The sequence below is a fragment of the Prunus persica genome, chromosome G1, assembly GCF_000346465.2.
Source record: "Prunus persica cultivar Lovell chromosome G1, Prunus_persica_NCBIv2, whole genome shotgun sequence".
NCBI lineage: Eukaryota > Viridiplantae > Streptophyta > Magnoliopsida > Rosales > Rosaceae > Prunus > Prunus persica.
This window is the reverse complement of record NC_034009.1, coordinates 37,004,693-37,031,351: the sequence shown is the minus strand read 5'-3', so window position 1 is coordinate 37,031,351 and position 26,659 is coordinate 37,004,693. Positions and strand designations below refer to the sequence as shown.

Genomic DNA, 26,659 nt, shown 5'->3' with positions numbered 1-26,659 from the left:
GTGGTGAGATATAGACAGAGAGCCAGTTGAATTGGGAAGGGTTGTGGTGGTGGTTGGCTGAGAATGGGACCTAATCTTTGCAATTACTCCCTTAAATCAATTTTTTTTCCTGAAAGGTGGGTGGTGTAGTTATTGAATCAACCAAGGGAACAAAACCCATGACCCTTATGACTTGATGATAATGCACATGGGAGAAGTTTGAGTCTCAGTTTTGTATATGGACACATGAAGAGAGAACAACTAGGGGCCGATGTTTTTAATAAGTAGCTTTGAGGGAGCAAGATTGCCTCAAAGCAAGGCAATGAATGAATTCTCATATAAATAAATTTCTCAAGACAAGATGATGAAAATTGCTCCAAATTACCACATAAAAGGGCACCGCACAGATGCACATGGTAAACCAATGGCATGAACAAAACAAAGGGCTTGGAGAATCCTTGTTTCAACGTTTACCTCTTTCTATCTCTCTTATGTCTATCTCTTTCGTGTCACTTATCTGAGAAGGAGAGAGATAGAGAGAGGTAGACAATAAAACAGAGATGGGAAAAATTTTCTTGCTATAGAGGGATGTCAGTGCTGGGGGTAGATGCGAAAATGGGCACATCTAGAAATTATACCAGAGAGAAATTAGAGGTGCATCAACATCCACGCAGGTCCACTTGCAAATTTACAGGGTCAGAAGAAGCAATCACCAATTTTGACTTGTGAGGTTAAATTATCATATACATGGCATCCTGCAATTTGAATAAATTGCAAATTAATTCGTAGTACACATTTGTCAGCTTTTAGCTTGAACAACTTCTAAAGTTTATCAGAAACGATAGTGGAATTAGCAATCGTGTTCAATTTCTTAAATCGCAATCAATGCAGACCAAACAACCCCCCGTCTTCGGATCCCACAGTATAAAGTAAACCTTTTTTTTTAAAGGTTAAATATATTTTTTTATCATTAAATTTTACATTAAAATTCAATTTAATCATTAAAGAAAAAAAATTAGTCAAATTAGTCACCGTATTTTTTTAAGTTTACAATTTATAAGTATTCCGTTTTCTTCAGTTAAGTGCAGTTTTTATTTTTATATTTTTATGAGTATGCTATGAGGATTTAACAAATTGGGAGATCTTTGGTTGAAATTGAAATTGTGAGTATGAGAAAAATAAAAAGCCAAACCAAATGAAAATGAAATCAATAACTTACCAATATATTTTGGTTGGTGTTCTGTCACCTTGATAATGTCTCATTTCTATCCAAAGTCACAATATGGTTCTCACTCAATCAATTCAGGCTTCAATATAGCATCCAATCCGTGACCTTATACCTCACAATTCCGATTTCAATCCAAGATTTCTCCTAATTTGTTAAATCCTAATAATACAAATATATCCTAACTCATTGGGTTAAAGGAGGAAAATTAAATGCATTTTGTAAAAAATAAAAATAAAAGCTGCACTTAACGAAATGTCTATAAATTGTGAATTTATGAAAATACAATGATTAATTTGGCTAAATTTTTTTCTCAGTCACAATATTTCTAAAATAGAGGGGATACATATATAGATAGCTACATTTTGGCTTAACCTAAAGGTCAACACTGAATAGTTTTTAGATCATGAGCGCATGTGTTAGTTCTAGAAGAGACAGACCCGTTCAAAAAAAGCAAACACATTTAGACCCCCATGATTTCTCATATCATAGCAAACAAGAATTCGGCAAAAAAAAGAGAGAGAACAGTAAAAGATATTGAAAGGAAAGGACAAACTAAAAAGCTACAGAGCTCAATTTTGTGCGACTAAGCAGGCCTCAATTTGTTTGACTTTGGAGCACCATCTGTTCTGGGTAGACGAAAAGTGTTCCCAGTATTATATTTTCGTTGCAGACCCTAATAAACAGGTGCCTGTTAACAGGAGAGCAAAGCCCAAAGCAAAGCCATGGCCGAGGGTGAACAGAGAAAGAAACAAGTACATGGCAACAAAACCTAAGCCGAAAGCTAACAGCTAGGGACAAAAGGCTGAAACCAGGGAACCTCAAACAAGCATACTTGCGGCCCCTGCCTCTGAAAATGTAGTTGTTTAAACTGTATTTTAGACTACCTGAGCATCTGAAAATGTGACATTGTAAGCATTATGCAAACGAACTTACTAACAAAAACTAGAATCCAGATCAACTAAAACCATGGACAACTTCCCACAACTATGCATCAAGAGATTGCATAGTAAAAGGACAATTTATCAAATGAATGTCATCACTATGTCAAAATTACTCAATCTTTGTACTGAAAGAGAGTCAAATAAATAAAAACCAGTAGTTTAGAGTGCAAAGTAGGCCTTGCGAAGGGAAGGCGCTAGACGATGGAAAAATCTAATTTTTCCATAAGTTCAAAGTATCCACAGGAAGGTACAAGGCAGCAGGGTTGAAACCCAGTGAAACAGCTGATACTAACAGTAATAGCTTCGATATTGAATTTACCATCATCAGACATATTTTAGTCTTTCTTGTTCCAGTGAAGCCCTTGCCTCTTTTTGGGCAAAGAGCAGATCTGCATCCCCAAACCAAAGCAAAATGAATATTTCCTCGCATTGACTGAAACTAAAACACAGAAAAGCAAATGTAACAATTACCTTTACAGGCGTTGACATGCCATTCATCCTTCTCAACTTCACAACCAACAGTATGTTTCATCATTTAATGTTTCGTAAAGGGTTTTCAGTACTTAGACCCTTCTCATCCTTTGTACCGTATCTAAACACAGTATCAGGAAAATTGTTTCAAGTGACAATTTAGCTCCTCAGAATAGTTGCTTCAGATGATAATTTAGCCTTAAAATTAAGGTAAACATCCATCACTATGAGAGTCAGTCTTTAAGACTCTGTTTAATAAGGACGATCCAATTGCTTTAACATCTAAATTGGATGATCAATCGTTCAGATCATCCAACTCTATGAAATCACCCTCTACAATGGAAAGTAAATGCTCAGTTTCCAAATCATCAAGAAATATTGGATTACTACCACCAAGCACGGATGACGGGACCTGCACACCAGCCACGAGTCATACAACAGAAAGCAATCTAAATAATTTAGGGGAAATAAGACTATAATTAAAAACAGGAGAAGATTAAGCATGTAATATTGCAGGATATCTAACATGTATATACTAGCATTACTCTAGTGCTAGAATCTCAAAAGCCACCTCATCTTTCCAACGTCAGACACTGACTAATACAATATTTTTGGGACATGAAGTTTATAAATAACAACTGGACAATTTATAAGGATTAAAAAAATGACAGTTTTGAGATTGTTAAGACTCCAACCATAGGTTGATGCTTTTCATCTGTTTGGAATCATGTGGATATTTCTGACGGCAAACCTTCAATCATAAAACAAGCATCAGAAAAATGTCTGACGCTAAGAAAATTAATCACTCAACTTCAACTCTGGACAAGTTATACATATCACGATATGAATTTCACAACTTTCCTTCAAGCCATTTATTGACACCACCTATAATATAGCAAGCACCAATGATGAAATTTATTGAACATCTATTAGACCAAGCATGTAAACGATCCCAAGTAGTTGGGATATGACTCTGATGTTGTTGAAGGATAGTTTATCAAGCATGTAAATGGTGATAGTAGCCAAATTTAAAGTAATAACAAGAGAGTTTGCTTAGAATACATTACCTGTCCATTAGGCTGAAGTCTTGATATAGAAACTGGCCCATTCTTGACTCGGTCATTTATCTCACGGTCCAGTCTCATTGGAAAATTTAACATCTCATTCTTCCTATGCGCAGAATTGTCACCATGTACTTCAGTTTCAACAATATTGGGAGTATGAAATCCATCATGCTGAATTCCAATGTGACGAACTGTGCAAGCACTTTCTTCAGCACAAGAACTTACCCCATTATATGATAATCTATTTCCATGACGAGATCTGACAAACACTCGGCACAGGACAAAAGAAGCCTGCACATGGACAGACATAGGACATGTTACTCATGTGCACACACGCCATTATTTAGCACTGTGCGGTAATGACTAATGGGTGTATCAATTGTATAGTATAAGGCACAATGCTTAATAACAATAGAGCCCCGCTAGACCATGTGGTTGAACGTCATGAAGAATATATTTGTAACAGAGAGTTTCAATACCTACACTTCTAATCGTGTCTCAACAATGCAAACAAATTCTTCACCGTTGCACAGCCTCTTGGTTTCTAATGAGGCAATTTCGATAACTAATCTACTAAGCAAAGAAACCTAAAATTCTTCACAACTCATCAGACATGGAAAATTATTCGTTCAAATAAAATATTCAGCAATGAAAAAAAAAAATGAAGGTGACATTTTCTTAATTAATATTCAGCATATATGTTATAAATCAATAACCAAATTAACCAACACGAAAGAAAATATTAATAATTTCGATAAAAATCTCGAATGCCAATAAGTCAATGCTCATTGATCCAGATTAAATTTGAGAAAAAAAACGAGAATTAAGGAAAAAAAAAAAGTACCTTTACATGATCGACCTGAGCATACTGATAGAGAACCCAATCAGTCCGTACAGCAGTGTTGGGCGAATTCCCCAAATAAAATACAAAGCTCGTCCTCCTCCCCAACACCGCCTTCCCTCCACGGCCCACCACGTCCCTATCCCTCCCTTTCCTCCTCCAATACCCGCTCTTCGCTCTCCTCTCCTTCAAAACCCTAACCGTGTAGCAAAACCAGTGCCTCTTCCTCCCCGCGTGACCGTACGAATAGCAAGCGCTGTCAGGTAAGTCAAATGGATCGTGGTCGTACAAGTCAAGCTCTCTGATCAAATCGTAGCCGCCGGATTGGGCCAGGTCGGCGTCGTTCTTGTTCGAGAGGTAGCAGCGGAGAAGCTGCTCTTCGGAGGGGTAGAATCGGCAACCGGGAGGGAGCGAACGCAACGACGTCGCTTTAGGATCTCCCATGCGTAAATTGAGATCGTCAGCTTGTTTAGGTTTTTCGGTTTTTTTCCGGTTCGGGCTGTGAGGTTTATGAATCTGGGACTGTGAAGGGGTTTATGAAAATGGGCTGTGAGGGGTTTATGAAGGCGAGGAGAGAGCGCTAGTAGCGTACCCTTGAAGCTTTCTCGTTACTCTTCGCCAGTGTGGTGATCACCTACAACTCCGGTGTACGTGCTCCCGCCTATTTCAACCGTCAGATGGCGCCGCGTTTTCAATGAGGATTACGTGTACGTTGAAAATGAAACGACTTGTCTTAAGCCGGGGTAAGTCGACATTTCGTTTGGGTTCGGATCCTGGGTTCGATGTCATAAATTACATGCCTAAAAAAGAAACAAAAAAACATTGAAAATTCCAAATACGAAGTTTAATTATTGGGTTGGGTCGGACTTGTACGAGGTGACATAATTTGCACGTCCGCCACGTGTTGGTCAAAATCCAGCAAGGTAGGAAAGAGCAAGTATTTTGGAAGGCTGAAAAGAAAAGTGATTCTTGACTTTCTTATAGTAAGTGAGTCAGTCAACTTGCCAATTGTTTTCGAAGGAGGAAGTATTAAAATATTTAATTTATTAATATAATTTTCTACACTTCCTGATATATAATTCAAAATTAAATACAGCAGTTTGTGGGTGTTCTACACTTCCTAATATATGTGGGTGTATTTACGGATTTTAAGAATTAAGAGGGGTGATAATTTCTGATACGATTCAATACATGATTTGAAATTCGTTTGAAAAATTGGTGGGTCAATCCGCATGAAAAATTAACAGGTCAAACTGTACGATTAAATTTTTGGATCATTTTCGAATCAATTCATCATGACCCGTTAAATAAATGAGTGAATTTTGGGTCAACCTGCTTAAAATACCTATGTAACTGGTTTAACAAAATAGGTTATACCGGGTCAACCTACCAACTTGCTAAAATACGAATGTAACCCTCTAACCTGCTAAAATACCAGTGTAACCCGCTAATCCACTAACTCATTTCTTTGTTTATTCTTTATTTTTCTATTTATTTTATGTATTTTAGTTGCTACCACTTAGCGTGTCAACTCAATACATGACTCAAAATTCGCACGGAAAATTAGCGAATCAACCCGACTAGACACGTTTATTAAATGGATTGAATTTGAGTTGAGCATTCTTACATATATATAATCCTGACATGATACAAGTGATACAACCCATTATCAATCCTATAATTAATGCGTATAAAGGTTGGGCCCTTTGTGCGTATAAATTGGATTAAGTTGTTATGGGCTGGCACCTAGATTTTTAATTTTTTCTGGTTGGGCTGGAGTATAGGCAATGGGCCAGGAGGGCTTTCACAAAACTTCGTCTCCACAGTGACGTGGAAATTGAAGGTTAAGGGCTTGCCTGAAGTATGTTATCTCCATTAAAATGAATGAATAGTTGGCCAATAAATTGCGTTCGCCATTTGGTACCCAAGTACATATCTTTTCTATTTATGCTTTATATTTTCTTAAGAAAAAAGAAAGGATTTTTAAATCTTGACGTCGTCATATCAAAACACCACATGCGAGGCATTTATCCTTTTGTTAATATTTCTAGTTGTCTTTGTTTATACCAGAATCAACGGACCAATAAGGGCATGACATGAGTGCAAAATAGAGCATCGGCAAGGTAGCCCTCAGTACCCAAGATTGTTGATGGCAAGGCCAAGGCAAATGCATCTCTTGGCCACGTGGAGCATCCACATCGAATGTCAACAGTCCCACATTAAAATTCTATACAACATGCGCACCTTCCAAAACTTATAAAAAAAGGCACATGTCCCAAAATGGAAGTAACTGTAACTTTCGGCATACCAAGCCATCACTCTGTCCATTGATACAAAAACCATTGATACACTGGAATATTATACAGTATATCTCGATAGTGACAAGAGTGTTTTAAATGGCGAATTCTTTGCAAGTTATATGACCATCACATAAGCTATATCGCCGTTGCTATAAACAATATTTTGAAAAATGAACAAAAGATTGACTGAAACAACATCGATAAATTTTGCTTCTCGAAGAAACAGAAAAACCTATACTTCGAGGTTTTGAGTCGATGAATGTTGCTTCTCCTTTACGCAAGATTTGCATACAACAATTTGAAACTAATAATGGGTTACAGAGGCAGCTTCCATGAACTCATGGTCACATTCAATAGCACCCATTGCATCAGGTACAAGACAAACCTCCAAGTCTATGCTTCCTCTTTCGCCTCCCGGGTAAGATGACACTTTGCCGCTAAACTTATTTGCATATCCACTTCGAAGCGCCAATGCTTTTCCCATTCCAAATTCGTTTCCGTACATGTTGAACCATGGGGAGCTTCCCATCATCACACTGTGCGGATCGAAAAACTGGCCTATTTGGTACACCATTCGAGACTGCAACCAAGCATCAATGAACTCTCGTATCGACTTGTCATCGAGGTTAACGACAGCCTCATGCAACTTCCACGCTGCCCATCCAAGCCCATGTTCAAGCAATTCACCTGCGGTCACAACTTCTGATTTGATTGGGTGAATTGAGTTCCCAAAGTAATCTCCAGACAATGGTGGGTCTAATCTTGCTCTGTTATTCGCAGCCAACCTGTAATGTATGTGTTAAATATCAATATTAACAAATATTGATGGAAATTCGAAGTGAAATGTATTATAATTTGTAGAACAAGATCATACCTGCAGCTGGTTGACTGGCTCGGAGGTAGACGCCGCACCCGGGTAATGCAGCGCCAGAGAAGGGCAGACAAGGACTGGAAGGAAGAGATTTTGGTTGTTTTAGCCTCTGCATTGGCCTTTGCTTTGAGTTTGGCTAAGGCTTCTGAGGAGAAGTGAAACATTCTCTCTCTGAGTTTGGGAGCTTCAAATCTGCCAATGAACTCATCTGGGTGCGTGTAAGGGAGGCTGATGATTGGATCATGACCTTCTGGAAACCACCGCTTGAGGACTGGTGGTCTTGAGATATACGGTATGATATTATTGTTTTGACTGGCATGTGTTTGTGTTTGTGCCTGAAAGATTTCAGACCAAGTGTTGAAGAAATGCCAGTAAGAGGTACCATCAGCAAGGCAGTGGTTCATGGAAAGCCCTATGAAGATGCCATCCACCAGCTCCGTGACCTGAGCTGTTAGCAAAGACATGGTGTGCCCGTCATGGTTGACTGCTCTGTCATGGTCAAAAAACGACTGAACAACCAAAGGCACATCAGTTGGTGAAAGGATGTCAGAGATGGACAAGTCTACAGTTGCATAGATGAATTTAGCTCCAGGGCTGTTGTTGCAATCTATATAAACCAAATAGAGAGGTGGGTTTTCTTCTTTCTTTGTTGCAAGGCGACCTGCAAGTGGGTAGAAATGAACAAGGGCCAGGGAGAGAGAGTGCTTGAGCTTTTCGAGCAGAGCATTAATGAAATCTGCCTTCTTGTGATCATTCATGGCTTCTGGAGGCTTGGCAAAAAGAAGACCTTTTTGGATATAGTGGGCAGAGAGCATGGGAAGATCGGTGGGTGCCAAGTACAAGGGCTGCTTTGATTCATCTGAAGCATGCTGTGGCTGGACAAAGCACTCTGAGATGTGTTTTACACTCTGGGAACTCATTTTCTGATTTGCCTGAGTGGATTTTCTTTGTATTTCCTCTTTGCTTAGCAGCTGCTCTGGGTTTGTATGCAGCTTCTCGATCCTGAATTTATGATTGTGTAGTTTCTATGTTAATTTATCATCGATGACGGCTCAGTCAAGGGTTAAATGAAAAATCCATCACGCAAGGTATGTTGACATTTCTTTACCTTTTATTATTATTGTCATTTAAAAACAAAGCGTTTTAAGCTTGTCCTCATGCCAGGCAACCACATTCTTGCCACTTTGGCTTTTGCCTCTATATTATTATTATTATTATTATTATTATTATTATTATTATTATTATTATTATTATTATGTGGATAATTAAAAAAAAAAGTGACATGATCATCCATTGTATCTAGTTGCTCATGACAATACTTTTATGTTTAAAATAGCACTAAGAGCATCTATGTCAAATACCAAATATTAAATTTAAATTTGATAATTTATGTGGTAAGTTAATATTTACACAGTTTTATACTCGATATGTTAAATAAATGATTATTGTAACGATAAATTATTCAAAAATAATAATATTATTAAAGGAAAATAATAAATGGAAGTAACAGAACTTCCAGCCTTCATTCTACATCAGCTTTGATAATTTGATTGAAGTGATGTGAGATGTTATTTTTAGCCATTAAATGTTTATATGGCTGTAACACCCCGACCCCAAATTTAACCCTTATTTAATTATTTAATTATTTAAGGGTATTTTGGTCATATTTTTAACCGAAGAGAGTTTGGGGCAGTGACTAGTATTTTTGGATAGGTCGTCCTGAGACGAGTTCATAGACACATAGTGGGCTCGAATCGGAGTTGTAACGAGAGAGATATGATCAAAAGAAGCTCAGTGGCACAATTGTAAATATTTCGAAATGAGATTTTTTATAAAAATCAGATTTTCTCTCTCTCTCTCTCTCTCCCTCCCTGCGCGCAGAACAGCCCCCCCTGTTACTGTTCACAGCGGCGGTTTTTGGGCCACCACCGCCACATCCGGCCACCGCTCAGGGTGGCACCGGTCCCAAAAGAACCGTGTCATTTTCCTCTTTCCATCCCGACCAATCTCAGCCACTGGAACCACCTGTGCTCGCCGGAAAATGCAAAAAACCGATCGGTTTTAACCCAAAATTCAAGGAGCTCGTTCTCCCTCATTTCTTCTCCAAATTTGACGAGTAAGGTATGGATTTCTACCTATTTTCCATGCTCTAGCTGATGGTTGGGTAAGATTTCCTTAATTTTGAGCCTAGGATAGTCGATCTTCGATTTGAAATTCTGCCGATTTTGGGAGTTTGTTTTCGGCCACTTCCGGCCACTTTTTGGGGTAGGTCCAAGAACAAAAGTGGCTCCAAATAGGGTGTTATACCTAGGGTAGGAGTTTGGAGCCGTGGTTTTGAGATTTTCCGGCGAAGCGTTATCGCTTTGGGCACCCACGCGCTGCCGGCGCGTGCGGCGGCGCGTGGGCACTGTAGAAAAGTAGCACTGTGTTCCGATGAGATCCTTAGGTTATCACGAGTGCGTAGGATTTTGCGGATCTCAATTCGGACGTCGTTTGACTATCGAACGGGTATTCGCATATTGCGCGTTATCCGGGTTCGATAGGTTGGGACCTTTGGATGGTCCCAAATTTAATATATGTTGATCTAGGTATTTCTAGGATCGTGTAGGATTTCACGGATTGTGAATCGGAGCCCCGGATGTTTCGAATAATAATTTTAAAGCTTATATTTTATATTAACCGTCAGATCGTGCGATCGTGAGCAATCCGACCGTCCGATCTGAACCAAACTTGCAGGACAAGTGTCCTATACCTGGTAGAACCCATAGGGACTTTCGGATCGAAAATTGGAGGTCGTGGGTTCCGCAGGTCCGTTTGACCAGGGTTAGAATAGTTTGACCCTTGGTTGACCGTGAGTCTCCCGGAGTAATCTTACCTTTCCAGGGGAGATTATCGGGTGCTAGATGATTGTGAAGGGTTACACAATATTAGAATTAATTTATATAACTATAATTATATATGATTGTACAAGGGTGCAACAGAGTCTAGAATGTCAGTTTGGAGTGCGCACTACTTTAGGTACCTCCCCGGATGTTGGATTTACTACAAGTACCACCAAGTGAAAGTGAGGTCCCACGTGGCGTAGGTTATCCGGCGTGCGGACAGGCCCCATATGTGGCATTGGTTGTACCGGGGTATGGGAAGATTTGTGATATTATGTTCAGGTCTCACGTGGCGTAGGTTATCCGGCGTTGAGACAGGCCCCATACGTGGCGTTGGTTGTACCGGCGTATGGGGAGTTATGTGATATTGTGTTGAGGTCGCACGTGGCGTAGGTTATCCGGCTTGTCGACAGACCCCATACATGGCGTTGGTTGTACCGGCGTATGGGGAGATTTGTGATATGAAATTGAGGTCTCGCGTGGCGTAGGTTATCCGGCGTTGGGACAGGCCCCATACGTGGCGTTGGTTGTACCGGCGTATGGGGAGATATGTGATATGATGTGCAGGTCTCGCGTGGCGTAGGTTATCCGGCTTTGAGACAGGCCCCATACGTGGCGTTGGTTGTACCAGCGTATGGGGAGATATTCGTAGCACGATATTGTCTGCTTTGGGCCCTCCTCTTGCCCTCACGGTTTTGTTTCTGGAAGCTCACGAGCAACTTCCCTGTGGGTCACCCATCCTGGGATTGCTCTAGCCTCCAACTCGCTTAACTTCGGAGTTCCTACGACTCCGAAGCCAGTGAGCTCCCAAAAGGCCTCGTGCTAGATGGATGCGGGCGTGCACATATAAGGCACATCACCCCCTCTCCGTTGGTTAATGTGGGATCTTACAATGACACTTTTAACATATCAATTGGAAATGCTCTAATTTGAGTGATTTTGGCTGAATGGCTAAGGATTTGGTTAAATGTGTAATTCCATGTACACCTTATTCATATCTTTTGAAATAAGTGCTTATTAATGGAATATTCTTTTTCTGTTTCATTTTTTTCTCTCTTCCTTCCACATGCCTTTCTATCATTCTTAACTCTACTTAAACATTGTGCAAATCGCGTGATCCTTATTCATATAATCACTTGTCACTAATAACGGGGTACAGAGGCAGCTTCCATGAACTCGCTGTCACATTCAAGAGCACTCATTGCATCAGGGGGAAGACACACCTCCAAGTCTATGCTTCCTTCTTCACGGCCTTCGTACGATGACACTTTGCCGCTAAACTTATGTGCATAACCACTTCTAAGCGCTAGTGCTTTTCCCATTCCAAACTGATTTCCATACATGTTGAACCTTGGGGAACTCCCCATCATCACACTGAGTGGATCAAAGAAACTCACTTGGTACACAGCTGGAGACTTCAGCCAGCCATCAACATGTTCCCTTATCAACTTGTCATTGTGGTTAACTACAGCTTCGTGCAACTTCCACGCTGCCCATCCAAGCCCATGTTCAAGCAACTCACCAGCTGGGACAATTTCTGATCTAATCGGGTGAATTGAGTTCCCAAAATAATCTCCAGACAATGGTGGCTCTAATCTTCCTCTGTTATTCGCAGCCAACCTGCAACCAAGGTATTAAATATCGATGTTAATGAAAATATCAGGAAACAGAAAACTAATTGGGAATTCTTCTGACTGGAATGTATTGAAAGAAACATGCCTGCAGCTGGTTCCTTGATCTCGGGGTAAACCACGCGCACGAGTAATAGACCTCCACATCAGGGCAGACAAGGACTTGAAGGAAGAGATTTTGGTGGTATTAGACTCTGCATTGGCCTTTGCTTTGAGTTTGGCTATGGATTCCGAGGAGAAGTGAAACATTCTCTCCCTGAGTTTGGGAGCTTCATATCTGCCAATGAACTCATCCGAGTGTTTGAAAGGGAGATTGATAATTGGGCCATGACCATCTGGAAACCAGCGCTTGAGGACTGGTGGTCTTGAGATTTTGGGTACAAAATTATTATGATCTCCTTGTGCTTGTGCTTGAAAGATCTCAGACCAAATGTTGAAGAAATGCCAGTAAGAGGTTCCATCACCAAGACAGTGATTCATGGAAAGCCCTATAAAAATGCCATCTACCAGCTCTGTGACCTGAATGGTTAGCAAGGACATGGTGTGCCCATCATGGTTGACCGCCCTGTCATGATCAAAAAACGATTGAACCACCAAAGGCACGTCAGTTGGTGAAAGAATGTCAGAAATTGACATGTCCAGAGTTGCATATATGAATTTGGCTCCAGGGCTGTTGTTGCAATCTACATATACCAAATACAAAGGCGGGTCTTCGTTCTTCTCGGTCACAAAGCGACCTGCCAATGGGTAGAAATGAACAAGTGCAATGGAAAGAGAGTGTTTGACCCTCTCCAACAGAGAATTGGTGAAATCCTCCTGTTCCAGTTTTGCTTCTGGTGGTTTGGAAAAGAGAAGGCCCTTTTGAATGTAGTGAACGGAGAGCATGGCCAGATCACCGGGGGTCAAGTAGAAGGGCTGCTTTGATTCTTCTGAGGCATGGTGTGGCTGGACAAAGCATTCTGAAATGTATTTGACACTTGGGGAATTCATTTTACAGAAAAGAAAAAAAAGAAAAAAAAAACTGACTCGCAGTGAGCTGTTTCAATTTTTTGACATTTCCATCTCTGCTTAGCTGCTTTGGTTTTATATGCAGTTGAAGACGTGGTGATCACGGGTCCGTTGCAGGCTGCAGTTCCTGGATATATAATTGTTTATTGCAAGTGTTAATTTGGCCCAGTAGAGTATGCAAAGATGAGAAGACTCAGTCACAACTTTGAACATATTGGTCCAAGGAAACAAAGTACCAACTACCAACTAATATATGCATCATCTATCATCCAGTCCAACTTTGTAAAGGTGGGTAGGTAAGAATTTGAATATAATATTTTTTTTGTTTTTATTACGTATATGCTCTTTCCTGCTGCTTTCCTTTTACCAAACCAAAGAAAACTACAAAAGGATAGCAAAGTCATATCTTTCTTGCTTTTAATTACCCAATTTTCATAGGTGACTTACTCCGCCCTTTGTTGCAACCATCCATCTAGTATATCTCATTAGTCAACAATCTATTACATGGAAAATAGAATCAATCAAAATGACTTGACCGAGTTTGGCTAATAAAACTATGTTATTTAGAGCACTTTCACCCATTTGTTATGGTAAAGGGTAAGCGCAAATGCAGCGCGCAGGCCCTACCAGGGCAACAGGCCCCCCCCGCCAGCCCAAATCCGACTCCAACGCGAAGAAACCAGCTCGGGCAAGCCCTAGGTCCCACTACCCCTGGCAAGCCCACTGACAAATCCTGCTTGGGCTCAAGCCCAAAGGCGGTGACGTCAGCGATGACGTCGAGTTGAAGTCAGCGAGAGCAATTCAAATTTTTTTTTTTTACTGTTGGCAAGTGAGTTTTACTCGCCAACAGTAAAAAAATTTGACTTTTGCTTGCTGACATTAGCCCTGACATAACCCAACAGGAAAAAGCCACGTGGAGCTTCCTGGACGATGCGATGGTTTTTTTTTCAGAAATCTGACGACATTCGAAAAAATTTCGAAATTTTTTTAAAAAAAATACCAAAAAATTCTAGATTTTTTCCCTATAAATACATAACAATTTTATTCACTTTCCATACCAAATCTTCATACAAACTCTTTTTCTTCCAATATTCCACACCAAATCTTCATACAAACTCTTCTCCTTCCAATATTTTTTACTTTCGACTCACAATTTTCTACTACTTTTCATTTGTATCAAAAATCTTATCTGACATGGGACACGTGGCGCAATTTTAGAAGGTGAAAATCTTATCTTCAATCTGACATTATAAATTTTTTAATAATAAATATCCGAAAATCTTATCTGAAATAAGACATGTGGCAACCGAGAATCTCATCCCAATTTTTTTTCTAAAATTTGATGGACACGTAGCAATTGAAAATCTTATCTTAAAATTTAATTCGAAAATGTTATCTGAAATTGTAGGTGAGAATTTTATAATAAATAGTGACATGTGGCAACCGAAAATATTATCCGAAAAGCTATCAAAATTAATAGTTAAGTATAAAAAAATTGAAAATAAAGTAAAGGGAATAGTGTTTGCCTTTATCTTTGCCCTTTGAGGTGGATCCAAAACAGGCAAGGCTGACACTATTTATGTGAATAGTGTCTGCCCTTGCCTTGTCCTTATCTTTTGGGGTGGAGGTGTTCTAAGGGGAGGTAAGGGCTGTTACTATTCACGTGAATAGTGGCTGCCCTTGCAAAAGGCTTGTTGTGTTTCCACCTATTGTCATGGCAACTCAAGGGCAACCACTATTCACATGAGATATGAGGAAATGAATTTGTATAGAGTTTTGGTGTGAGAAGTAAAGAATATGATGAGGTATTTATATAACAAAAATCTGATTTTTTGGGTTCTTTTTTTAATTTTTTTTGTTATTTAAATGGTTTGTTAGACGTCAATATGACATTAGCATTACATCACTTGCCCAGGCAGCAGGACAAATTGCCCAAGCTTGCCTTTGAGCATTGAAACCGTTTTGTGAGCCAGGCCCTATCCTGCCTGAACAAAAGGCCTTCTGCTGAAAGTGCCTTAGAGTTTTTTGGAAGTGCCCTTAGTGCCTTTAAGATTTTAATAATTGTTTTATTTCCCATTCACCTTTATATAACCTAATCAATCAACATTTCCCATTTGTAATTAAAATTCTAATCTTACCAACATGACAAATACCATGGAACTGTTCATCAAATTCAATATTGTTGACTGTAATTGAACATTGTGGACAATGGCAGCATCCAAGAATTTGCCGAACTTTATTCTACAAATTGGTTAATAATGTGGTTAAAAGACTAACAAAGAAGCAGAATTCCTTGTCACATTCAAGAGCGCTTATTGTTTCCGGCCAAAGACACCTCCAAGTTCCCTTCGACTCGCCAATTCATTTCCATTATTTTAGGCCCATCCATTCCACAAGTCGTAATAGAATTCGGAATATAACCAGAATGAATCTGATAAATAGTTAAAGGCTAAAAAGAATCTGGGGGAAATTTAAATTTGAAAAAAGAAGAAGACTAAAATAAGAAAAGACTACCAACAAAAAATAATTAAGAAAATGTCTAAAGTCATTAAATTAACCAAAGAGTTTTTATGAAAAATAGCCAAAATTCACCCTATACTTTTATAAATGTCAGTTTTGATAAATAAATCAAAAATCAAAAATAGCCAAAAACTCACGTAAATAAACTCAAATGCCTTCAAAACTTAAACCCACATAAACCTAAAAAGCAAAACTTTATTCTAACAATTGTTTGACAAACCTCTACTCTTCGTGTGTGCAGCAAATTTGCAAGGAGACAAGCACACCAAGTTACTTGCAGCAAGACTCCTCAATGTTGAGCTTCAAATATTTGAATTCTTTTGGTGACTGTGCATCACTGTGGCATACTCTTGGTTGCCAAACAATAATTAAAGTGTCACATCCTGGGATCGACTCCGCCGTAGCACGATATTGTCTGTTTTGGGCCCCTCTTTCTGCCCTTACAGTTTTGTTTCTGGGAACTTATGAGCAACTTTCTAGTGGGTCTCCCATCCTGGGATTGCTCTAGCCCCAACTCGCTTAACTACGAAATTCTCATAACTCCGAAGCCAGTGAGCTCCCAAAAGGCCTCGTGCTAGATAGAGGCGGGCATATACATATAAGACACATCACTCCCTCTCCGTTGATCGATGTGGGATGTTACATAAAGTTATAGTTGTTGATTTTATCTATGGATTCCGTAAACAAACATTCAAGTAAGGATAATTAAATTTTACTAGTGAGATAAATAAATAAATAAATAAATAAAAAAGAATCAACAAGCCAAAAATTTAAAAGGATTTCTTTTTTTTGTAGTTGCACAGTTCTTCACTTTGTAGCTATACATTCTTCGTTGGTCTGATAGGCCCTTTGCCTTCAGTTTGTTGTACTATGGGAGCCTTTGAGTTATTGCAAGGTTTTCTTTGCTTCTGATTGTTTGGGGGGTTCCCCCTTTTCTTGTCTCCTTTAGCGGTTGGTTTTGCTCCATGTAGCTTTAGTTTTCTTCAATGATTTCATTTTTATTTTGGAATATCCTCTTTAAATTTTGAGTTCATTTTACTGGGCACTTTCTTTTTCTTGTTAGGTTTATGTGGGTTTAAGTTTTGAGGGCATTTTAGTCTATTTACGTGAGTTTTTAACTATTTTTGAAAAATTTTATCAAAATGGACATTTATGAAAGTATCAGGTAAATTTTAACTATTTTTGATAAAAACTCTTAACCAAAACCATGAATCCATGATGCAAGCCAAATGTAACAAACGGTAAAAATCCTACACAACCAAAAACCAAAAACAAAACAAAAAATGCAGGAGCAGGAGGAAATTAAGTCTAGTCTCTAATTTTGAAAAAGCTACAATCACTCCAACATCAAACGAAAACTTCTGCCAAAGACTCCCCACATAGCGAGGAAACACCAGATGCCACACTTCTCATTTATGAGACAAGGTTGTCATTCAGAGACAATGAAGATAGTTGATCAGCGCTGCTGTTAGCCTGCTGTTGGGCAACATTTCTCAGGACCTCCATGGCCTCTGCCACTTTGGCCTTCAAAGCCTCCGGCGACTCGAGCAAATGCAAAACTTCAGTCTGGTCCATCTCCAAAAGCATGCCTGTCACCTTAGCTGCTGACTCGTGCTCCAACTGGTCAACTAGGGGATATAAAGCCTCACCAAGCATCTGTCCACCCAAGGTATGTTAACATTTCTTTACATTTTTTTTCTTGTCATTTAAAAACATAACGTTTTAATCTTGTGCTCATGCCAAGCAACCACATGCTTGCTACTTTGGCTTTTGCTAGGGTCGTCTTTGAGATTTTGAGAGCCCTGTGCGAAACTTAAATTGGAGCATCACATAATCTAATACGAAAATACTATAAATAAAAATTTTCCATAACTTAATGTCATAAACAATTTTTTTTATAACTAAAAAGTCACCATCAATAAGTATGTAATGACAATCAGAAATCAAATTCATAAAAATTTAAATGTTTCTATTAGATAAAATTAAATGCTTGGTACAAAAATAAGCTATTTGTGCCCCTATAAGGTCCCTTGCTGCCTCTAATAAGCAATCTGTGTTTAATAGGAAAAAAAATTGGCAATCAAAAATTAAAAAGTAGTTGCACACAAATGTCATTAACAAATTAAATTATATTGTATTAAACACAAATGCAACAACAATGCTATACTATATATACAATTCCTATAATATTAATATATTTATATATATATATAATATAATATAATATAAAGAATATTTTTTTGATGTCCTGTGCGGTGGCGCCACTTGCACCACCTAGGGCCGCCCTTGGCTTTTGCCTCCATATTATTATTATGTGGATAATTATAAAAAATGTGACAATCATCCGTCATATCTTGTTAGTCATAACAATATTTTTTATGTTTAAAATAGCACAAAGTTACTAACAAATGATTTTTGGCTGAACGGCTAAGGATTTGGTTGAATGTGTAAATTCCATATACACCTTATTCATATCTTTTGAACTAAGTGCTTTTTAATGAAATATTCTTTTTCTGTTCCATTTTTTCTCATTCTTCCTTCCACACACCTTTCTATCATTCCACTACCAAATTAAGCATATGCATATTCATATTATTCTCAACTCTACTTAAACATTGTGCAGATTGCATGATTCTTATTCATATGATCACTTGTCACTAATAAAGGGGTAAAGAGGCAGCTTCCATGAACTCACTGTCACATTCAAGAGCACTCATTGCATCAGGTGGAAGACACACCTCCAAGTCTATGCTTCCTTCTTCGCGGCCTTCGTACGATGACACTTTCCCACTAAACTTATTTGCATAACCACTTCTAGGCGCTAGTGCTTTTCCCATTCCAAACTGATTTCCATACATGTTGAACCTCGGTGAACTCCCCATCATCACACTGAATGGATCGAAGAAACTCAGTTGGTAAACAGCTGGAGACTTCAGCCAGCCATCAACATGTTCCCTTATCAACTTGTCATTGTGGTTAACTACCGCTTCGTGCAACTTCCACGCTGCCCATCCAAGCCCATGTTCAAGCAACTCACCAGCTGGGACAATTTCTGATCTAATCGGGTGAATTGAGTTCCCAAAATAATCTCCAGACAATGGTGGCTCTAATCTTCCTCTGTTATTCGCAGCCAACCTGCAACCAAGGTATTAAATATCGATGTTTATGAAAATATCAAGAAACAGAAAACTACTTGGGAATTCTGAGTGGAATGTATTGAAGGAAACATGCCTGCAGTTGGTTCCTTGATCTCGGGGTAAACCACGCGCACGAGTAATAGACCTCCACATCAGGGCAGACAAGGACTGGAAGGAAGAGATTTTGGTGGTATTGGATTCTGCATTGGCCTTTGCTTTGAGTTTGGCTATGGATTCCGAGGAGAAGTGAAACATTCTCTCCCTGAGTTTGGGAGCTTCATATCTGCCAATGAACTCATCCGAGTGTTTGAAAGGGAGATTGATAATTGGGCCATGACCATCTGGAAACCAGCGCTTGAGGACTGGTGGTCTTGAGATTTTGGGTACAAAATTATTATGATCTCCTTGTGCTTGTGCTTGAAAGATCTCAGACCAAATGTTGAAGAAATGCCAGTAAGAGGTTCCATCACCAAGACAGTGATTCATGGAAAGCCCTATAAAAATGCCATCTACCAGCTCTGTGACCTGAATGGTTAGCAAGGACATAGTGTGCCCATCATGGTTGACCGCCCTGTCATGATCAAAAAACGATTGAACCACCAAAGGCGCATCAGTTGGTGAAAGAATGTCAGAAATTGACATGTCCAGAGTTGCATTTATGAATTTGGCTCCAGGGCTGTTGTTGCAATCTACATATACCAAATACAAAGGCGGGTCTTCGTTCTTCTCGGTCACAAAGCGACCTGCCAATGGGTAGAAATGAACAAGTGCAATGGAAAGAGAGTGTTTGAGCCTTTCCAACAGAGAATTGGTGAAATCCTCCTGTCCCAGTTTTGCTTCTGGTGGTTTGGAAAAGAGAAGGCCCTTTTGAATGTAGTGCACGGAGAGCATGGCCAGATCACCGGGGGTCAAGTAGAAGGGCTGCTTTGATTCTTCTGAGGCATGGTGTGGCTGGACAAAGCATTCTGAAATGTATTTGACACTTGGGGAATTCATTTTACAGAAAAAAAAACTCACGCGCAGTGAGCTGTTTCAATTTCTCGATATTTCCACCTCTGCTTAGCTATTCTGGTTTTATATGCAGTTGCAGACGTGGGCTGCAGTTCCTGGATATATAATTGTTTAGTGCAAGTGTTAATTTGCCCGTAGTATATGCAAAGATGAGAAGACAGTCACCAACTTTGAACATATCCAAGGAAACAAAGTACCAACTACCAACCAGGGGCGGACGGATTAAGGGACAAGAGGGGTCGCTTGACCCCACAAACGGATGCACCAAGGGACAAGAGGGGTCAATTGACCCCCTGGGATGCCGCCGTTTGGCTGTGGAGGTCGCAGGAGAGCAGTTGCAGACCCCTTAGCCAGCAGCTTGTTGACCCTTGAATGCAATGAACGTGCTCGATGAAAGTCCCCAAAGACAGAGAGAGAGGTTGGTTGATGGATTACTGCAATGGTAATGGGTGGGTGAGTTTTAATTTTGGACAGAGAAAAGGAAAGACAAGGTAGAGCAGATCAAAAGAAATTTGTGTTGCAACCCAGAGGCGCAAAATAGTCCCTGGAAGAAGAGCCACCGACAGAGAGTTTGACTGGAGAGGGGGAAAAAAGAGTATATTTGATTCGTGCTGTGTCGTGAGCTAGTCTCTTCTTTGTTTTTTGTTTTTTTGTTTTTTTGTTTTTTTGTTTTTTCTGAATGCCTATTTTGCTTTGAAAACAACATAAAAATATAATATTAGAAGTATTAAAGTGGGGGACGCTAACAACAGCAAACATGTTATATTATATGTAGTATTTTTTATTTTATTTTTAAAAGAAAATGAGAGATATTGTTTTTTGTTTTTTGTTTTTAATTTTCTTTTTCAAAGTAGGGGGTTGGGTTAGTTTCATTTAAAAAAAATTTAAAAGATAATTGTAGTCTCTATACATTGTAATTTTATTCTTTATAAAAAATGATATTCTCTTTTAGATAAGGCATAAACAAAAGTGCCTAAAATTATTAAAAAATAAATGATTTATGAAACTATAATGTAAAGTTTTTAAAAGAGCATTGGCCCGAGAATCCTGGATTCGCCACTGCTACCAACTAATATATGTATTATCATCTATCCTTCACAAATTAACCACACAACAGCTTATTAAGGAATATATACAGCCATTCCCACCCCAATATTACCCATATAACTATTATCTAATTAACAACCCAGCAGCTTATTAAAAGAACAAGAAGAAAACCTTGAGCTGAGGGAGATTGTTGTTGGGTTCTCTCCTCCTCCTTTTTCTTCTTTTTTGGTTGCCGTCTGAATCACCCAAAAGACCTAGCTAGCCTCTCGACAGAGGCAGGCTCATTATTTTAAGTCTCAATTGCTAGCCTCTGAGAGCCGTCCCGTAATACGCCACATGTCATATCGGATAGACATTTGTGGACAATGGCAACATCCAAGAATTTGCAACACTTTTTATACAAATTGGTCATTAATGCAGTTAAAAGACTAGCAAAGAATCAGAATTCCTTGTCGCTTTCAAAGGGCGCTTTTGTTTCCGGCCAAACACACACCTCCAAGTTCCCTTCGACTCGCCAATTCATTTCCATTATTTTACCCATCCGAATCGTAATAGAATTCGGAATATTACCATAATGAATCGGATAAATAGTGAAAGGCTAAAAAGAATCTAGGGGAAAAATTAAAATTTCAAAACAAAACGATTAAAATAAGAAAAGACTACAAAAAAAATTTAAGAAAATGTCTAAAGTCATTAAATTAACCAAAACCATGAATCCATGATGCACGCCAAATGTAGCAACAGTAAAAATCCTACACAACCAAAAACCAAAAACAAAAACAAAAAATTGCAGGAGGAAATTAAGTCTAGGTTCTAATTTTGAAAAAGCTACAATCACTCCAACATCAAACGAAAACTTATGCCAAAGACTCCCCACATAGCAAGGAAACACCAGATGCCACACTTCTCATTTACGAGACAAGGTTGTCATTCAGAGACAATGAAGATAGTTGATCAGCGCTGCTGTTAGCCTGCTGTTGGGCAACATTTCTCAGGACCTCCATGGCCTCTGCCACTTTGGCCTTCAAAGCCTCCGGCGACTCGAGCAAATGCAAAACTTCAGTCTGGTCCATCTCCAAAAGCATGCCTGTCACCTTAGCTGCTGACTCGTGCTCCAACTGGTCAACTAGGGGATATAAAGCCTCACCAAGCATCTGTCCACCCAACAACAGATAAATCAAATCACTAAGTGCATTGAATGATCCATCCAGTGTGCTATTTATACTCCGTCAGTGAGGGCTATAACCAAAATCTTTTTTATTTGGTATCAACTTGGAACCACGTGCATCTAAAGCACCTTTTACTAAAATTACGTGCCTATGACTTCGTTTCTCAAGAAAGGCTGATGTAGATCAAAACATCGGCCCAAGTATCAAGAAAAAAAGGAAATGTGCTTACCGTCCTTTGCTGCTCAGTTGAAGCATTTGCAAGGGCTGTGGCCAAGGCTGGAACACCCTGCCCTCCTGCGGCATCTCGCATTGGGATGCCACCCATGTCATATGGTACTGAAAGCATACCACTGGGAACTCCCGAAAATGGAACTTCCTGCATGTTGCGACCAGGTGGATAGCGATACACGCGTCCCCTAGGAAGCATCTGAAACACAGAGAAAGGCGAACGTAAATAAATGTAATAAAAGAACATCACACATATAAACATCAAGATGAAACTCATATGTTTCGACTGACATGCTGCTGCATCATTGGGACTGGCTGCTGGTTTTGTTGCACAGGACCTGCCCCACGTCGACCTCCTGGGCGTTGGCCCTGAGGACCCTGCTGGACCATTGGAACAAAGAAGTTTGGCATTGGAGCACCACCAGGCCTTATTCCAGGCACAAGTTGCTGTTGGTAACCAAATCCAGCCTACATAATTAAAAACAAAAATATTGAGACACACTCATCAAAATTGATATAGAAAATCAACCATATTAAAAAGACAATTAAATAAATAATTACTTGTGGAGGAATTATCGATGGAGGTGCCTGCCCATACAAAAATTGTTGTCCTAGACCTGGAGCACCAGGAGGGTACATTGGCATACGAGGAGCCACTGAAGGTGCCATTGCAACTGGCCTCATTTGAGAAAACTGAGCCTGTCAAAAATTAAATACAAACATAAGGATAAAAAGAAAGAACACCACAAAGTTCAATCGTAATTTGGGAACACTCCCAGTAGACCATACCTGCAATCTTGCTCTTCTCTCTTCTTTCCTTTGGGCAAGTGCAACATACAGAGGTTTGCTAACAACCATTTTGCCATTCATCTCAGCAAGCTGGAAGTACACAGTTGAGGTAGATAAATTGTAATTTCTGATGACATATTTTCCTAATTTTATTATTTTAAAACAACTTGAGTTAAAAGACATACAGCTCGAGATGCTTCTTCAGTAGTTGAAAAGGCAACAAAACCAGAACCTCTACTATTTCCATCAGGATCCCGCATAACCTGTGAAATCAGGAGAAGAAAATCATGTTATTCCAGGTCACTGCCACCACATTTTTAAATGGAACTCTTAAATAGAAAGAGGTTCACAGACCTTGCATGAAGTAACTGTACCATACTCTGAGAATAATTCCTTCAGTTTTTCATCACTAATGCTATCGTCCAAGTTTTTGATATACAAATTGACACCTTGAAATTTATCACTAGCTTCCTTCATACTCTGCTCAAATCTCTCCTTCAATTCAAGTTCTCTCTCATACTTTTTCTGGGCTTTCCCAACATACCACTCCTTTTCATCGAATTTCTTTCCATTCAGATTGTCAACAGCCTTCGCAGCTGCATCTGGATCCTCAAAGTTGACAAAACCAAAACACCTTGACTTGCCATCCCCATCCCTCATCACTACAACACTGGTAATTTGTCCATGCTCACCAAAAATTTTCTTCAAATCATCTTCTGTTGTAGATTCTGATATATTTTTCACATAGACATTATTGAATTTTGTCTTATTCCAAGCGCCATCTCTCTCCTGCTTGCGAAGAAAGTGTCCCACAAATACTGGCTTATCATTAATCAGCATGCCATTTAACTTATCTATTGCACTCTGAGCAGCTTCTTCACTATCAAACTGCACAAAACCATAGCCCTTCGACTGGCCAGTGCCATCAGTGGCTATCTTGCAAGAAAGAATATTTCCGAAAGAAGAAAATGTATCATGCAATGCTTTGTGGTCAATTGCCTTGTCCAGATTCTGCACTCATGTGAAAGAACAAAGTAGGCGTAAGACCAAAATAGACATAACAACATGAAACTTCATGGGAGGGAAAGGAATCTGAATCATTATACAAGAAAACGTAGATACCTTGATAAATATATTTCCGGTTCCACTCTTTCTAATACTAGGGTCCCGGTGAGAATACATAATCCTGATGGATTTGTTGTTCAGGGGAGTGAAGTTCAGAACATCCAGTGCCCTCGCAGCTGCATAGTTAGAAAAATCAAATCAAATACAGCATAAACAATAACCGACGGGCAGCAGGGGACGGAAGCAGTGACCCTTTATGCATTAGTGAAGTTAAACATAAAATAAATTTTTTTTGTCTAAGTTCCAAATAAAAGCCACCACACAACGCACACACAAACCCCTCCAGCATAATCAATACCAATACACAAACTAACCTATCCCATGGGAAAAATAATAATCATAGACAATTTCCAAAATATTAACATCACCTAAATGTGCGACTTATCAAACTCGTCAACATAAAGCTTCAAACTGCTAAGTTCAACCAATGTAAATTCTCTAATGTCCAATTCAAGAATTCATTTCCACTAATGAAACCATAAACAACCAATAATTTTTCATTTCGTCCAGTATTCATATCAATAACGCAAGATTCAACATGCAAAGCGAACAACTTACGCTAATATAAGCACTTAGGCCAACAATATTGCAATAATCAACTAAAAATTAAAATGAAATTTTTGCGAAAGACTAACCATCTTGAGGGTTGCTATAGTTGACGTAGCCATAGCCGAGAGATCGGCGAGTACTCAGGTCTCTGCAGACCCTCACCGACACGACCTGGCCGACCTGGTTGAACAGATCGTAAAGCTGCGAGTCGGTCACATTCTGGTCCAGATCCCCAACGTACAGCGACGTCGATACGAACTGGCCCGGAGCGCCACCGGCGTTGGCGGCGACGCCGTTCGGTCCGGTCACCGGAGGCTGATGCTGAACTTGAATCTGAGCCATCACACCAAAATCACAAAACCCTCACTTCAAATTGGTTCTCTTTTTAAAGATTTTTCTGTTCGGGTTATAATAAACCCTAGAGATAACAGACAACGAGAAACGAAAGTTCAATGGACCGGCGGCGATAAAGTTGAAAAAAACCTAAGGACCGGAAGTGATAATCTGGCAGATTTTTTGGTTTTTTTCTGAGGATACAGAGGAGAGGGGGCAAAAATCGGGGATAAGACGGTCCGAAATTCGAACCGGTACGACGGAAATATAAAACGAACAGGAAAACTGAAAATTAATTTTTTTGGGTTTTTGGGGTGAGGAGGGCAGAGTAAAAAACTGCACCGCACCGGCTGAGGAGTTAACTGCATAGCTTATATATGTGAGTCGGCGCGCCTGTGGGCTTGGGGAAACCCTAATTTGATTTTGGAAACTAAACATGGGCCGTCAGATCAGTGTTTAGGATTTTTAACGGCTGCCACAGTCAGGCGGGATATCTATGATGACGTAGTGATAGGACATGTGATGTGCTAGGCCCACGAGATTGATTAGGTAAGAATATGAAATGTTACAAACAAAATGTTTGAGTTCACGTCATGTATTCAGCTTGGCCCATAATTAAGAAACGAAGCCCAACTTGCAAAACTAATGGGCTTTTTGACCCTTGTGGGGATTTGTGTAGCAGTTGGGTCTCATGCATCTAAATTGGAGAGTTTGGGTTGGACCAACAAGGCTTCAAAGTTCTTTTCTTTTTTCCCTTGCATTTTCATGTTCTTCTCGCTTGCCCAAAAACAGTGCAATTTGAATTATATTGAATACGAGTCATTCTATAGTAAGGGCCTTATATATGGCTTTTAAGTGAGATCTTATCTCTTAATTATTAGATCAATCTAATCAATTTGATCCAATGATTAAGAAATAAGCCCTCACTAAAGAATTCTTGCATTGAATACAGAGAACAAGAGTTTAGATGAATACCAACTAGCATTTGGTCCAATGATATATATTTATGATGAGCCGGACACTTAATTATGAATGGCTCTATTGCGTTATGTAGTTTTACAAATATTGGCCCGTTATAAAAATAATTTGTAAATATTTTAACTTTCTTTTAGTTCCAAAGATACATACAGTCATACAGACACTTGTCGTCACAAATTTTGGCCCATGAAAGAAGCAGGTTTGATCAGTCCTCTCTAATCGATGTATGACAAGTCAATTTATGCGGTCATATGATTGGAAGAATCGCCGCATTAAAACATTACCACATTCATATAGCTGACAGAAATTGTTGGGATTTAATTTCATGTCTAGAAAACTTGGGCGTCTTGTTGACCAATATTAGCCTTCTTTTTTGAAGTTTGGGATTTTGATAGACCAGGCCCCTTCTTATACTCTGTTGATGCATGCATAAACAAAGTTTATTGGTACACCGAAAAAAAGGTTGATTGGCAGAGTCAACTTGTGGAATTGCCATGATTGCCACAATATATGCATGGCCCATCAAGATCTTGCGTATAGTTGTATAAACCAGTTCC

At 39.4% G+C, this 26,659-nt stretch overlaps 5 protein-coding genes across 7 annotated transcripts; all 5 read right to left on the bottom strand.

The window, feature by feature from the left end:
• Positions 2,164-5,104, bottom strand: LOC18790487 (NAC domain-containing protein 72). 2 transcript variants are annotated; one of them, XM_007224436.2, is made up of 4 exons: positions 4,528-5,100; positions 3,687-3,974; positions 2,620-3,031; positions 2,164-2,537 (listed from the first exon to the last, which is right to left on the bottom strand). In XM_007224436.2, exons 1-3 carry the CDS (start codon positions 4,966-4,968, stop codon positions 2,915-2,917), a joined length of 846 nt encoding a protein of 281 aa, XP_007224498.1. In that variant the 5' UTR covers positions 4,969-5,100; the 3' UTR covers positions 2,164-2,537; positions 2,620-2,914. The 2 variants fall into 2 exon arrangements, with proteins under 2 accessions (XP_007224498.1, XP_020410880.1); XM_020555291.1 differs by lacking the exons at positions 2,164-2,537; positions 2,620-3,031 and adding an exon at positions 3,228-3,370 and having other exon boundaries at positions 4,528-5,104.
• LOC18792906 (uncharacterized acetyltransferase At3g50280) lies at positions 6,951-8,759 on the bottom strand. The gene is made up of 2 exons (XM_007224016.2): positions 7,699-8,759; positions 6,951-7,609 (listed from the first exon to the last, which is right to left on the bottom strand). The coding sequence occupies exons 1-2, from the start codon at positions 8,613-8,615 to the stop codon at positions 7,129-7,131; spliced, it is 1,398 nt and encodes a 465-aa protein (XP_007224078.1). The 5' UTR covers positions 8,616-8,759; the 3' UTR covers positions 6,951-7,128.
• LOC18788145 (uncharacterized acetyltransferase At3g50280) lies at positions 11,515-13,474 on the bottom strand. The gene is made up of 2 exons (XM_007226497.2): positions 12,297-13,474; positions 11,515-12,197 (listed from the first exon to the last, which is right to left on the bottom strand). The coding sequence occupies exons 1-2, from the start codon at positions 13,196-13,198 to the stop codon at positions 11,720-11,722; spliced, it is 1,380 nt and encodes a 459-aa protein (XP_007226559.1). The 5' UTR covers positions 13,199-13,474; the 3' UTR covers positions 11,515-11,719.
• Positions 17,398-20,719, bottom strand: LOC18793308 (uncharacterized acetyltransferase At3g50280). Of its 2 annotated transcripts, XM_020555192.1 has the most exons (3): positions 18,968-20,719; positions 18,432-18,871; positions 17,398-17,538 (listed from the first exon to the last, which is right to left on the bottom strand). In XM_020555192.1, exons 1-3 carry the CDS (start codon positions 19,867-19,869, stop codon positions 17,510-17,512), a joined length of 1,371 nt encoding a protein of 456 aa, XP_020410781.1. In that variant the 5' UTR covers positions 19,870-20,719; the 3' UTR covers positions 17,398-17,509. The 2 variants fall into 2 exon arrangements, with proteins under 2 accessions (XP_020410781.1, XP_020410780.1); XM_020555191.1 differs by lacking the exon at positions 17,398-17,538 and having other exon boundaries at positions 18,352-18,871.
• On the bottom strand, positions 21,603-25,546 carry LOC18790321 (polyadenylate-binding protein 2). Its single transcript, XM_007226900.2, has 9 exons — positions 24,878-25,546; positions 24,240-24,358; positions 23,472-24,128; positions 23,303-23,380; positions 23,118-23,207; positions 22,890-23,027; positions 22,620-22,796; positions 22,330-22,527; positions 21,603-22,085 (listed from the first exon to the last, which is right to left on the bottom strand). The coding sequence occupies exons 1-9, from the start codon at positions 25,131-25,133 to the stop codon at positions 21,843-21,845; spliced, it is 1,956 nt and encodes a 651-aa protein (XP_007226962.1). The 5' UTR covers positions 25,134-25,546; the 3' UTR covers positions 21,603-21,842.

Excerpts from the sequence above, each read along its gene's own strand:
- LOC18790487 (XM_007224436.2), bottom strand. The coding sequence starts at position 4,968 with ATGGGAGATCCTAAAGCGACGTCGTTGCGTTCGCTCCCTCCCGGTTGC. Across the intron at positions 3,975-4,527 it reads CTCAGGTCGATCATGTAAAG|GCTTCTTTTGTCCTGTGCCG; the intron begins GTACTTTTTTTT and ends GTCCATGTGCAG. Across the intron at positions 3,032-3,686 it reads GACTTCAGCCTAATGGACAG|GTCCCGTCATCCGTGCTTGG; the intron begins GTAATGTATTCT and ends GCTGGTGTGCAG.
- LOC18792906 (XM_007224016.2), bottom strand. The coding sequence starts at position 8,615 with ATGAGTTCCCAGAGTGTAAAACACATCTCAGAGTGCTTTGTCCAGCCA. Across the intron at positions 7,610-7,698 it reads AGCCAGTCAACCAGCTGCAG|GTTGGCTGCGAATAACAGAG; the intron begins GTATGATCTTGT and ends CATACATTACAG.
- LOC18788145 (XM_007226497.2), bottom strand. The coding sequence starts at position 13,198 with ATGAATTCCCCAAGTGTCAAATACATTTCAGAATGCTTTGTCCAGCCA. Across the intron at positions 12,198-12,296 it reads GATCAAGGAACCAGCTGCAG|GTTGGCTGCGAATAACAGAG; the intron begins GCATGTTTCTTT and ends CCTTGGTTGCAG.
- LOC18793308 (XM_020555191.1), bottom strand. The coding sequence starts at position 19,869 with ATGAATTCCCCAAGTGTCAAATACATTTCAGAATGCTTTGTCCAGCCA. Across the intron at positions 18,872-18,967 it reads GATCAAGGAACCAACTGCAG|GTTGGCTGCGAATAACAGAG; the intron begins GCATGTTTCCTT and ends CCTTGGTTGCAG.
- LOC18790321 (XM_007226900.2), bottom strand. The coding sequence starts at position 25,133 with ATGGCTCAGATTCAAGTTCAGCATCAGCCTCCGGTGACCGGACCGAAC. Across the intron at positions 24,359-24,877 it reads CTATAGCAACCCTCAAGATG|CTGCGAGGGCACTGGATGTT; the intron begins GTTAGTCTTTCG and ends CTAACTATGCAG. Across the intron at positions 22,528-22,619 it reads TCCCAATGATGCAGCAGCAT|ATGCTTCCTAGGGGACGCGT; the intron begins GTCAGTCGAAAC and ends TCTGTGTTTCAG.